At 48.3% G+C, this 12,033-nt stretch overlaps 3 protein-coding genes across 6 annotated transcripts; 1 reads left to right on the top strand and 2 right to left on the bottom strand.

The window, feature by feature from the left end:
• Positions 1–7: 7 nt before the first annotated feature.
• Positions 8–2,216, bottom strand: SCNM1 (sodium channel modifier 1). Its single transcript, XM_045790572.2, has 7 exons — positions 1,997–2,216; positions 1,688–1,758; positions 1,357–1,445; positions 1,160–1,257; positions 957–1,045; positions 318–512; positions 8–168 (listed from the first exon to the last, which is right to left on the bottom strand). Exons 1-7 carry the CDS (start codon positions 2,045–2,047, stop codon positions 69–71), a joined length of 693 nt encoding a protein of 230 aa, XP_045646528.2. The 5' UTR covers positions 2,048–2,216; the 3' UTR covers positions 8–68.
• A 121-nt stretch (positions 2,217–2,337) lies between these two features.
• Positions 2,338–11,684, top strand: LYSMD1 (LysM domain containing 1). Of its 4 annotated transcripts, XR_015726413.1 has the most exons (5): positions 2,338–3,145; positions 8,029–8,393; positions 8,791–8,995; positions 9,863–9,942; positions 10,312–11,684. XR_015726413.1 is itself a non-coding variant. In XM_045790573.2 (3 exons), exons 1-3 carry the CDS (start codon positions 2,966–2,968, stop codon positions 8,927–8,929), a joined length of 684 nt encoding a protein of 227 aa, XP_045646529.1. In that variant the 5' UTR covers positions 2,339–2,965; the 3' UTR covers positions 8,930–10,029. The 4 variants fall into 4 exon arrangements, 1 of the variants encoding a protein (XP_045646529.1); XR_006778314.2 differs by lacking the exon at positions 10,312–11,684 and having other exon boundaries at positions 9,863–10,029; XR_015726412.1 differs by having other exon boundaries at positions 2,339–3,145; positions 8,791–9,942.
• Positions 10,030–11,104, bottom strand: TIPE2 (TNF alpha induced protein 8 like 2). The gene has a single exon (XM_045790574.2). The coding sequence runs from the start codon at positions 11,102–11,104 to the stop codon at positions 10,550–10,552; it is 555 nt and encodes a 184-aa protein (XP_045646530.1). The 3' UTR covers positions 10,030–10,549.
• Positions 11,685–12,033: the final 349 nt, after the last annotated feature.

Genomic DNA, 12,033 nt, shown 5'->3' with positions numbered 1-12,033 from the left:
ACTCGAGGAAAGTTAGGCTCCCAGAGCCTGAGGAAATTTATTTGTCAACCGAAGGGGGAAAGAGGGCGTCAGTCTAAGGGGAGATCGGGGGGTTCCTCTTCATCAGAGTCAAACTCAACATTTTCATCTTTTACCCATCGACCTTGTCCATCTGGGATCCATCCAGAGCTAGAAATATCAGAGAAAATAGAATAGGTCAGGAAAAGAGGTTTAAGAAGTTAATGGGAATTTAAAAACAACAACAACTGAGAAGGACTGAAGTAAGGAGAGTCAGAGAGAAAACAGAAAACTTGAAGAAAGTGATTCTGCATACTCACCTTCGAAGGGTGAGGTAATGATCCAGGGCTCGTCTTCTCGTGGGGCTCATGGGTGCAGGGGATGAGACAGTTGCTGACTCTCTGGCCTGTGGGCTAGCCCCAGGCATGGGTTCCCTGGTGATCTTCCCACACTCAGACTCAACCTCTGGGGGTGGCAAAGGGGAATGGGAGACAGAGGGACGAGGGGTTTCTGGTCTGGGTAGAGAAGAATCAACATCTATAAAAGTGACAGAGGAAAAGGGCCAATTCTCCTATAACTCCCAACCCCTTACAGCAGTGCTTCCTAAACTGTGTTCTTCAAGACATTAATAAGTGTCCTGCATAAAAAAGAATTTTGGAATCAAACGAATTTTTAAAAAGCTAGGTTAAAATTTTTGAGGTTTTTTTAAAATCTTAAGACTTTGTAGAGCCCTTCAAATATATTAATATTACTATTCTTCAAGTAAGATTACAAAGTGCCATTTCCGAAACTAAAAAAAAAAAAAAAAAAAAGGCAACATTCTCTGTTTTCTGAAATACCAGTTAACATCTCTGGAATACTAGTATTCCTAAGAATACAATTTGGAATACCATAATTTTAGAGGCATCTATCTCCTCTGTCCCTCTCTACCCCTGGGTGGACTTTCCCACCCCACAGACCTGTACTTCCGGCGGCAGCAACTGTTATAGTGAGGAGCTCTGTGCAGAGCACTTTGGGTGGTAAGTCGAGTCTGGGTTAACAGAGGAGCCTGGTATGGAGATGGGAAACAGAGTCAGAGTCTTCAGAAAAAAGGCAAAGCCCTTCAAGCCTAAGGTGTGCAGCAGGACCACCTGAAACACACACAACCCCCTTCCCTGACTACCTCAGCCTTGGTCTCTGATCGCCTCAATTCATTCTGCTGTCTGGGATTCTGCTCCATTCCCTTTCCTGGCTGCTTCTTGCCATAGAAAAGCTGCAGGCCTGAGAACAGAGGGGAAGAGAATTAAAAACAGAACGGCAAAAGTGATCTGCAGAGATTTGGAGGGTTTATTCTCTAACCCCGTCTTCCTTCAAACTTACTGGACAGATGTTTCTTGCCTGCACGGTGGGCAGTCAGCATGGCCAGGGTGTCCAGTACAGGTCGGTGGGGACAGATGGCACAAGCAAAGCTGGAGACGAGGAGAGAAGATATTTGGTCCCGGGTGAGTGGGGTCTGGGCTGTAGGTCCCACCTTGACCTAGCAATCCTTTCCAAAGCCAAACTCTGAGGTGTCTCCATCTCCACCACCCACATCCCTGTCCCTCACTCCCCACCAAAGAATCCTAGATACTCCCGCTCTCCCCCTCGATAACAAAATTTTACTAAGCCTCTAACCGCAGAACCCTCAGGCTTGATCGCCCCTCGCCCTCACCGTCCATCCCGTAGCATCAGCGCCTCATCCTCTGGGATGTAACTGGCCAGCAGGTCCCCAACTCTTCGTTTCTACAGCGGGCAACCGGACGGGATCGGAGGGATAGGAGGCGCGGAAGGGAAACGACCGGAACGAGGATTGAAAGGGAATAAGGACCATGAGAACAGAGATCACAGGGCGAAGAAGGGGTCACTACCCAGCTCTAGTCGCTCCCTCCCGCTCCCCCCCCCCCGCAGCTGTTGCCAGAGCAACAAAACAGCTCTCCACAGGGCAGTGAAACTGCTCCCGACGCTCTCCTCTCGTGCTTACTTTGAGCACATTGAGTTGACTCCAATCATCCCCTTCCCTCTTGAAAGACATTCCGACAGAGTCCCAGAAGCGAGCAATTCTCCTGAGCCGCCTCCGCCACTCCTTCCAGGCCACCGTAGCAAGAATGGACCTCTCCTTTTTCCTTCGGGTTTCTTTCCGGTTGGCCTCCTTACTTCCCTGGAAGCGCTTCCCTGAATGCACAGCGCGATCCGAAAGCCCGCCCACAGCCGGCCGAGGGGACCGCGCTTCCTGCGCGACCCGGCAACCCTGCACGCGCGGGGCCTTTTGGGAAATGAAGTCTTTTTTTTTTTTTTTTTTTTCAAAGAGCTTGCCGCCCAGCTGGCTCCCAGCCCTGGCGTCTTGGCTGATTCGAGGCGTCTGGAGAGACAAGAACCTAAGCGTGGAGACCGATTTTGATGCTGTGACAGATTTGATGCGGAGCGGGCCTTGGAGGATCTCTAAGTGGAAAGTGTACTACAAACTCTCGAGGTCACCACGCGCCTCCTCTGCCGCCGACAGCCCACCAGGGGTGGGCTGGATTTATTCCTGACACCAGCGGACCAACCCCCGGACGGGGCGGAGCCAGGGGGTGGGGGTAACCCAGGAGGTCGGGGCTGCCCGACCGGGGGCGGGGGGGCAAACGGAGCCGAGTGTGGAGGAGGGTAGCTACAGTTCAAAGGTCAGAGGTCAATGTAGCGAATTGTGGTGGGAGGGTCGAAAGTCAGGGGGTGCTAAGGATAGACTCAGGTAGGGACTGAATACTCAGGACACAGATTTGTGGGAAGGAGGCTTGGAAGGAGGACAAACGAGAGCTGAGGGGACGCGTAGAGCCGGGGGAGGCGGAGAGTTAGGAGACAGGAGGAGAAAAGAATCTCTTGGATAGCCATTCCTAGACGCCACTCTCGTCACTATCGGGCACTTAGCCAGGCCTCCCTTAGTTGCAACCCCAGCTGTCGGCAGGGTGAGGAGATGGCTTCTCCCTCTAGACAGGCCCCCCTCGGGGGGTCAGGACTGCTTCAAGGGAGCCGGGCTCGTTCTTACGGAAGCCTGGTGCAGTCAGCCTGCTCCCCGGTGAGGGAAAGACGCCTGGAGCATCAGTTGGCCCCCGGAGACACCCTGGCTGGACTAGCACTCAAATACGGGGTGACGGTGAGTCTTCCACGATCGGGATGCAGACAACCATTTAGAAGAAATTTATTCCTCATTAGAATGTAATGACCCTTCTAGGCAACGTTCCCTGAAATTTTCCTAGTTGTGTTATGGTGATTCACCTTTATCTTTTTGTTTTCCCATCTCATTGTTGCCCTGTCTGGTTGGGACAGATCCTGTGCCACTATCCCAGGGGAGGGGAGCTGCTTCTATTTATTATGTCAGTCTTTATCCTAGAGGCTTTACATGCATTGGCCCATTTGGTTCTCACATCCCTATCAAGCATACAATTATTGTCCCCTGTTTACAGATGAAGAAACTGAGACCTAGATTGGCTAACCAATTTGACCAAGGTTAAATAACTAATGAGTGTTAGAGTGGGAATTCAGAGAGGTCTGACTCCAAAGCTCGTACTGTTTACCACATAGAAACTTTTTAATTGCAAGTGATTAAACTTTTACAGCAAACAACAGAGAGCTGGTTTCTAATTCTAAGTTTTGATGAGACCAGCACTCTAACCACTCTAGTTCTAAGTTGTTGTTGTTGTTTTTAAGATTTATGTATTTATTGGATGGGGGGTGGGGGGCAGAGGGAGAGAGAAAGAGAATCCCAAGCCGACTCACAGGCAGGCCTGGAGCCCAGGAACCTGAGACCAGGACCTGAGCAGAAATCAAGAGTCCGTCGCTTAATCCACTGAGCCGCCCAGGTGCCCCTGGTTCTAAGTTTTTAAACTCTATCTCTTCTGGTTCTTTTTTATTCCTCAGTGCTCTGCCTTCTTTCCAGTAGGGTGGCCTGCTTGGTGCAAAACAGGTACTCTCTACACCAGGCATTTCAGTCCAGGTGTGCAATATATTTAATAGGTGTAAAAATGCATTGCATTGAAACTGATGAGTTTTTTCCCATATCCTGTCAAATTTAGCCAACATTTCTTTTTATTTTTTAAAAATTTTTAGCCAACATCTTTTAAAGATTTATTTATTTATTATTTTAGAGAGAGAAAGCACAGGGTGGGGAGGGCCAGAGGGAGAGGGAGAGAAAGGATGTCAAGCAGACTCCCCGCTAAGCGCAGAAGTCAGATGCCAGGCTCGATCACACCACTCTGAGATCATGACCTGAGCAGAGATCAAGAGTCCGACGCTCAACCGCAGCTGAGCCACCCAGGCACCCCTGGCCAACATTTCTATGCTTGGTATGTTTAAGTACTGTTCTAAACATCCCAAGAGATAGAAACATAAATAAAATGTGTAGTTGTTGCCCTCATGTAATGTGTAGTCTAGTGAGAAATGAATAGGGACATGGATAATGATTGCAGGTGACAAAATATGGTGATTTTGTAGAGGTATTAACAAAGGGTTGGAAATAAGAAAAGAAGATTAATTTTTATTTGGAAAGGGACAAGGAAAGACATAAGTGTAGATTTTAAGGGAGTTTTAAGGTGCCTTGAAAGATTTAGAAGTTCCTTCCTGTAGCTTCTGAACAAACCTATAATCCAGTTGTTTATACCTTTTACATGTTTGTCTTTCCAATAACCTGTACTTTCCTTAAGGGACGGAACTATTTTCTTTCAATTTTATATCTCTGGAGTCTGGCATAGTCCCCAGCACATAGAAGCTAATAGATGTTTTTTGAATGAATGAAAACATGGCTAAGATTTCCACAGGTGGAGATCGGGAGGGTAGGAGCGTAAACATTTCAAGTAGAGGCCATGGCCTAAACAAAGGATGTGGATATGAAAGTACTGAGTAGCCCCTCCATCCCAGCAGAGGCTCAGAAGCTGTGCAAAGAAGGAAACCGTGCCACTGGTAAATCAGCAATTATTTATGGAGGTTTTCTTACAGCCCTGTACCCTCTGAGTACAAAATATCTCTGTAGTCTAGTGAAGGGTTCCAGGTTCTGGCTTCATTCTGCTGCTTACTAGCTGAGTGCCTGCATAAGTCACTTCAATTGTCTGGGACCTCGTTTTCCTTACCATTTGTAAAATGAGGAAGAGGTATTAAATAATCATAATTACCTGAGTTATCATCTACCTATCATTAACGAACACTTAGTATGTGCCAAGTTCTGTATATTATCTCCTATTATCTCCATAAGCTTTTATGAAGTGAACGTAACTAGTCCCCAGATATTTAAAGACAAGGAAAGTGAGGCTTAGGGAGATAACTTGCTGCAGACTACAAGTCTACTTAGAGCTACGATTCAGACCAGGTTGTCTCATTCTAAAATCCTCACTTTGAACTGCTCCGTTAAACTAACTAGATTCTAATGGCCTTTCTAGCTCAGCAGTCTGGCTCAGCAGCCTAGGACTCCTCTGGGGTTCGGCTTTGGTTACATTCTTTTTAAAGGGGGAATGATGTTGCCTTATATAGTATTTCTAGGAAATAATAAAAGCACCAGAAAATTCACAGAATTCATAGCATCTCGGAGCTAGGGACTTAGGATATTATCTAGGCAAAATAAAATGCATAGCATCAAAGCGCTTTGCAAAATAAAGGTACAAGCCTGCAAGCCAGTTTTAACTTTTTTTATTGTTCAAATTAATCCAGTTTTATTTTAAACACATTATAGCGTAAGATTTTTACTAACATTCTACATTTGCGGTCTCTATATTTTGTTATCTAGTTTATTTACTCATAAAGCATTAATGAACCTCTGCTGTGTGCCAAGTTTGTGTGATGCTGAGGAGTGCCTTAGGATGCAGAAACAGCATCCCTGCCCTCAAAGGACTCGCAGAGTTTGGGCAAGACAAATATGCAAAGAGGTGAATAACAATATAATAGGGTAGGTATTATACGGAATTATTTACAGTATACCCTGGGAGCTCTGGAGAAGGTAACACAAAGGGAGTGATAGTTGATGAGCAGACATTTTCCCAGCAGAGAAGGGGACGCTGAAGGGTTTTAGGTAGATAAAGACACAAAGGTGAGAAAGATCATAAAATGTTCAGAAAAAAAATGAAGAGTTCGGGATGGCAAAATGTGTAGGTGGCAGAGGAAGAGAGATGAGGCCAGACATTTTATGGGGGTAGGTTGAGAACCCTTGAATTGTAATTTGAATTTTATCTCTGAGCCATTGGGGAGCCATTGGAGGTTGATAAGCAGGGTAGTAGGTTGATCGGATTAATTTTTTTAGAAAGATAGATGTTAGCAGGGTGGAGATACATAGAAATGGAGAGAGGAAGACCAGTTAAAAAAAAACCATTGTAATACCCGGGTGAGAAATATTAAGAATCTGTTCTAAGGTGATGGCGGCCAACATGAAGCTCAGACTAGACAGGAGAGAGATTTTCGCAGCACTTTTGTTGACCAGTTGGGTGTGGGTGGTGAAAGAAAAGAATGAGTTAAGGATGGCATTGATGTTTCTACCTTGGCTGGCAAGTGGAAGGTAATGCCAATCACTATGTTCGGTGATGAATAAATAGGTACTAAATAAATATGTGGTCAGTGAAATGATTAATATTAGTGTGAAAAGCATCCCCAGAAGGAGTAAAAAGGCCCAGAATTCCAGTTCTAGCTTTGTCATTAACTTGCTGGATAGTCTTAGGCAAGTAACTTCATCTCTTGGAGCCTTAGTTCCTTCATCTTTAACAGTTCTTTTTTTTTTTTTCCCCAAGATTTTATTTATTTATTCGACAGAGAGAGACAGCCGGCGAGAGAGGGAACACAGCAGGGGGAGTGGGAGAGGAAGAAGCAGGCTCCCAGCGGAGCAGGGAGCCCAATGTGGGGCTCGATCCCAGAACGCTGGGATCACGCCCTGAGTCAAAGGCAGACACTACGTGACTGAGCCACCCAGGAGCCCCCAATTTAACAAAAGTTCTTAAAGTGAGGTCTAGGGATCCCTTGGAGTCCCTGAGACTCTTCAGGGATCCACAAGGTCAAAACTATTTTCATAGTAATGATAACAAGGATCTTTTTCATTCTCATTCTCATGAGTGTACTATATTTTCCAGAAGCTACAAGACATTTAATATTACAGCCCATCAAATGTAGAGGCAGATAGGAGAATCTTCTGTGGTCTTCTGTTAAGTCAGACTTTAAAGTGACTTGCACAAATGTAAAGTGGTGCCTCTCTTTTTGCTCCATTTGTTGTTGTTTTAGAAAATAGTTATTTTCCATTAAAATATTTATGTTAACATGTAATGGTTATTTTATTTTTTTAAGATTAATTTAGAGAGAGCAAGAGCGAGCATGGGGGGGCTGCCGAGGGAGAAGGAGAGAGAGTCTCCAGCAGACCGCCTGCTGATCAAGGAGCCTGAGCTGGGGCTCATTTCCACGACCCTGAGATCATGACCTGAGCTGAAATCAAGAGTCAGATGCTTAACTGACTGAGCCACCCAGGTGCCCCTGTAATGGGTTATTTTAAAATAAGTACACGTTTTTCAGTTTGTTCAGTTTTTTTTTTTTTTAAGATTTTATTTATTTATTTGACAGAGACAGCCAGCAAGAGAGGGAACACAAGCAGGGGGAGTGGGAGAGGAAGAAGCAGGCTCCCAGCGGTGAAGCCTGATGTGGGGCTCGATCCCAGAACGCCGGGATCACGCCCTGAGCCGAAGGCAGACGCTTAACGACTGCGCCACCCAGGCGCCCCCTCAGTTTGTTCAGTTTTAATTTATAGTATCTTAAATGTTGATAGCTATAGTCTACATCAATGAAAGCTTTTTTTCCTCAATAGTTTTTAATAATGTAAAGGGACCCTAACACCAAAAAGTATGGAAACTGCTGATCAATAAAATAGGAATGATATTCATATCAACCCTTTGTATTTTAGCTTGGTTGTTATAGGCTCAGATAAGACTCTGTACAATCCCTTTAAAAGGCATGAGATGCTGAACAGAGAGAAGATTGATCACTATTACTGTCATTAATTGCGGTGACTTTTTTTTAAAGATGGAACAGATTAAGCGTGCAAACCGCCTTTATACTAATGACTCCATCTTCCTGAAGAAAACCCTCTACATCCCCATCCTGACAGAGCCCAGAGACCTGTTCAATGGTTTGGATTCTGAGGAAGAGAAGGATGGAGAGGAAGAGGCACAGTCAAGTAAGGATGAAGTTCGCCCACACTCAGCTGACAGGAAGAAACAAGAGACAGGTTCAGGACGTGCTAACAGGGAAGTCCTTCCCACACCTGGCCGGGAACCCCCAACTCCCATCCATGACCTCTCTGCCTCTGATTTCCTTAAGAAGCTTGATTCACAGATCAGCCTGTCAAAGAAGGCTGCTGCCCAGAAGCTGAAAAAGGGGGAAAGTGGGTGAGTCTTGAATAGTTCCTTTTAAGCCCCCCCATAGATTTCTTCATCCTTGCAGCCTTACCTTACCAGACACACAAGTAAGCAAGTGAAGCAAGGTAAAGCCTTTCGCCCAGGTGGCCCTAAAACAACAGAGCCAGTGGCTGTTGGGATGGGTAGAGCAGCAGGAAATGGTGCTTTGTTCTCATTGGGGTAAAATAGATGAGTGTTGCTGTAGTTCTGATGATCAGTGAAGGAGCGTTCGGGTTAGAATTTATCGAGAGGGTAATGAGACTCCATCTCAGAGCAAGCAGCTCATGTATATTAGGCGGGGAGGACAGCTCCCCATGTACCTCTTCACTGGCCCCTTTCTCAGGTTCTTCCCCTGACCTGTCGCTTTGCCCCCTTTCCTCACCTGCAGGGTACCTGGGGAGGATTCAGGCCTTCACCTGAGCTCCCCGCGGGTGCAGCAGCGAGCAGTCCTGGGTCCCGTGCCACTGACCCGGACCTCTCGGACCCGGATGCTTCGAGACCAGGAGGATGAAATCTTCAAACTCTGATGTCCCCAGAACTGATTGAGAGAAGCAAGATGTTGAAGGAGCAACTTAAGGGGAGAGGAGCCCGAGGTGAGGCTCAAGAACACGGCTTCCCAGCCTACCTCCCTCCCTCCTGCCATCTTCCCAGCCTGTCGATCTAGAGTTCCTTGGCCCGGGGCAGCTTTATTGGGGATGGGGAATAGAACCCTCCTCAGTTCTTCGGCTGAATCTAGAGCTGTCTTTTAGATTCAGAAGGCTCTTTTTACATCCCTGCTGCCTTTCCTATCCCTTTTACCATTCCTTGGCCTTAGAGTAGGGAGACAAGGACTCCCCCAGCCCCCAGCCTCCTCCCCATTTCTGACTATGTTACCTAATTTATTTGGTGCTATATTGAAGTAGTATTTATTTGCTGTATCTTATTGTTTCCCTCTTGTAACTGAAAAATGGGATTTCTATAGCTCTGGGGTGAGGGGAATCCAGGAACAGCAAGCTGGTTCCCCACCTTCCCCACCTTCTTAGGCAAGCATGTTACTGAGGATGGGGCAGTCTGTGATCTAGCCCTTCTGCAGAGAATGGCAGACAGTGCTGGGCCTTTCCCCCAATCTCAAAGAATTTGGGCTCAGTTTTGACTAACCAGTTCATAACTTTTTCACAACTCTTGCTCTGAGAAAAAACAGCAATGTAGGGACCGGAACTCTCCATGCCACCAGTTCACCCTTCTAACCTGCTCCCCTGTTCAGCCTGTGTGAGGCTAAGGGATGAAAGAAGAATTACCTTGGAGTTTGAAGAAGAGGACAGTTGGGGGAGACTGTGTCGTGGGCGTTTCTTTGTTACACTCCCTTCCTACCAGAGCCTGTTGATCTATGCCTTGCTCCTCACTGCGTATTTGTTTGCAATTTGTAGCACTGATCTGTGGTACAATTTCTCTTTTTTTCTTTTCTTTTTTTTTTTTTTAAGTGTCTTAAGCAGAAGTAGGCAAGGGAACCCCAGTGATACTTGGAAGTATGCCTCAGTCTCCCGTGTGGAAATGGTGAGAGGTGAGATAAGCGGTGTTTCTGTATCTCTTGCCTCTGTGATGGTCGTAGGGTATAAGAAGCTGGAGAGATTAAACACTGAGCCCTGTGCATGTTTTAGTAGTTTTATTTCCCCTTTGAGAATCTCCCCTGCCCTAGCCCCTTCTTCCTGCGCTCTGGAACAGAGCCTCTGGTATCTGTCCAGGCTCTGCCTGGAGCTGGAGGTCTAGGGTGGCTCAGAGGGGCCCCCATTCCCCCTTCTGTCTTTAGTGTCCCCTGAAGGGTTAGATGGGCTATGCCCTCTTCCCCTGGTTCACAAGGGAGGGGGCTTCCCTGTTTCAAATGTCCCTTATGGGGGAAATAGAGATCCAAGTTTCAGTTCGTCTTTTTCAGGCAGCTTTGTTTCCTGTCCTGGGGCTGGAGCGGGAGAGAGGCCCCAACCCTCAGCTTCGCTTCTCCTCCACCGGCAGTTTGGGGGTGGGGTGGCCTCAGAGGCGGGAGCACTCTGGGGAAGGCCTGAAGCCTGAGGACTGAAAAGCGTTAGTGCAGGTGAGCAGCGGTAGCGAGCCCGTCGGGTGTCGTGTTCTCAGTCAGCCGCGGGCCTGAGGTGGGCGCGCTGGGCCCCGGGCGCTCAGAGCTTGCCCTCGTCCAGCAGCTTCCGGAGCCCGTCGCAGATCTTGCCCCGGTGCTGAGCGAAGTCGGGCCCGTAGAGGGCCGTGAGCAGCCCGGCGTCGGAGAAGTGATCGAACACGCGGCGGATGCGGCCGTGGGACTTGGGCGTGAGGTGGTGCGCCACCAGCTCCAGCAGCGCGTCCCGGCACTCGGTCAGCAGGCCGGCCAGCACGGCGGCCTCGAAGGTGAAGTCCACCTCGCCGAAGCTGAGCGCCGTCATGGCGCCCTGGCGCAGCTTCTGGCGGAAGCGGGCGGCCAGGGCCAGCTCGCCGGGGCCGAAGCAGCCGCTGCGGTGCAGCACGGCCACCTTGACGGCCACCTTGATCAGGTCCTTGATGACCCGCTGCGCCTGCGGCCGGCTGTGCGTGTACTCCTTGGAGACGCGGTAGAGCTCGTCGAGCACCTCGCTGCTCGTCTCGTCGATGAACAGATGCGCCACGGAGCGACCCGCCATCTTACTCAGTAGCTTCTTCTCGGCCTGCAGCGCCAGACTCTTGGAGCTGAAGGACTCCATGGTTCCTGGGAAGGGGGAGGGGGGTAGCGGGCAGTCACTAGAAGAAGGGCCACAGGCTTCCTTCGAAAGAGAAATGGCTTTTCCCCGTTTCTCTGGTTTCTGGCTCATTCTCATCTTTCTTTGTCATCTCTTTCCCCTGGGCCCCCTCAGTCTTCTATGCCTTTTCCCATTTCTTTTCCTGTGGAACTGTAGGAAATCTTGATGTCTGCGCTTCCCAGAGGGGCAGTGAGGGCTTTGGCTGGGGGCCTGAGGGCACACAGGACGCTAGCCCCCGCAGGTGAAGTCTGAAGGGGATGTGGCTGTTGCTGCGCTACAGGGGAGAAGATGAGGCTTACCTGGCAGCTAGTTCTCGCAGCGACCATTGTGGACACTGACTGGCACCCTACATCTGTGAGGTGTGGCTGTTACTCTCCTTGCTTTGCAGCCCAGCAAACTAAGGCTTGCTTTAAATAATCCACCCAAGGTCAAACGCAGCCATCTTCCTGACTCCAGAAGTCTGTGGCAGCTCGTGTGCTATGCTGCTTTTAAGGAACTGAGTGACATAGGGGTCCCAGGAATCCTGATAAAAATAATAACTCACCTTTATTGAGAACCTATGTGCCAAGTGCTTTATGGGAATTGTCCCAGTCTTCCCAACCCTTTGTAAGGTCGGTGTCCCGGTCTTGCAATGAGAGCACTGAAGCTAGGAGAAATCAAGCAACTTGGCCAAAGTCACTGGCAAATGATAAAAATGGGCTTCAAACTACAGAACCCAAGGAAACCTTCCCTGGAATGCTTTCAGTGAGGTTGATGCAGACTAAGGGGGCATGAGAAACAAACACGTCCAGGGGCAGGTAATACTAGAGGCCCACGGTCTTCTGCTGGGACTGAACCGGGGACCCTCCTGGTGTCACCTCACCGCCACATATCCAGGTTTCTCTCCCCGTGGT

Source organism: Ursus americanus, chromosome 12, assembly GCF_024610735.1.
Source record: "Ursus americanus isolate L20-20 chromosome 12, mUrsAme1.1.p, whole genome shotgun sequence".
In the NCBI taxonomy this organism is placed as follows: domain Eukaryota; kingdom Metazoa; phylum Chordata; class Mammalia; order Carnivora; family Ursidae; genus Ursus; species Ursus americanus.
The sequence above is the reverse complement of the archived record's forward strand: the minus strand, read 5'-3'. Positions and strand labels throughout refer to the sequence as shown.

Coding starts and splice junctions, on each gene's coding strand:
- SCNM1 (XM_045790572.2), bottom strand. CDS start 2,047: ATGTCTTTCAAGAGGGAAGGGGATGATTGGAGTCAACTCAATGTGCTC. Junction 1,446..1,687: donor CTGATGCTACGGGATGGACG/GTGAGGGCGAGG, acceptor CCTCGTCTCCAG/CTTTGCTTGTGCCATCTGTC. Junction 1,258..1,356: donor AGGCAAGAAACATCTGTCCA/GTAAGTTTGAAG, acceptor CTCTGTTCTCAG/GCCTGCAGCTTTTCTATGGC.
- LYSMD1 (XM_045790573.2), top strand. CDS start 2,966: ATGGCTTCTCCCTCTAGACAGGCCCCCCTCGGGGGGTCAGGACTGCTT. Junction 3,146..8,028: donor CACTCAAATACGGGGTGACG/GTGAGTCTTCCA, acceptor TTTTTTTTAAAG/ATGGAACAGATTAAGCGTGC. Junction 8,394..8,790: donor CTGAAAAAGGGGGAAAGTGG/GTGAGTCTTGAA, acceptor CCTCACCTGCAG/GGTACCTGGGGAGGATTCAG.
- TIPE2 (XM_045790574.2), bottom strand. CDS start 11,104: ATGGAGTCCTTCAGCTCCAAGAGTCTGGCGCTGCAGGCCGAGAAGAAG.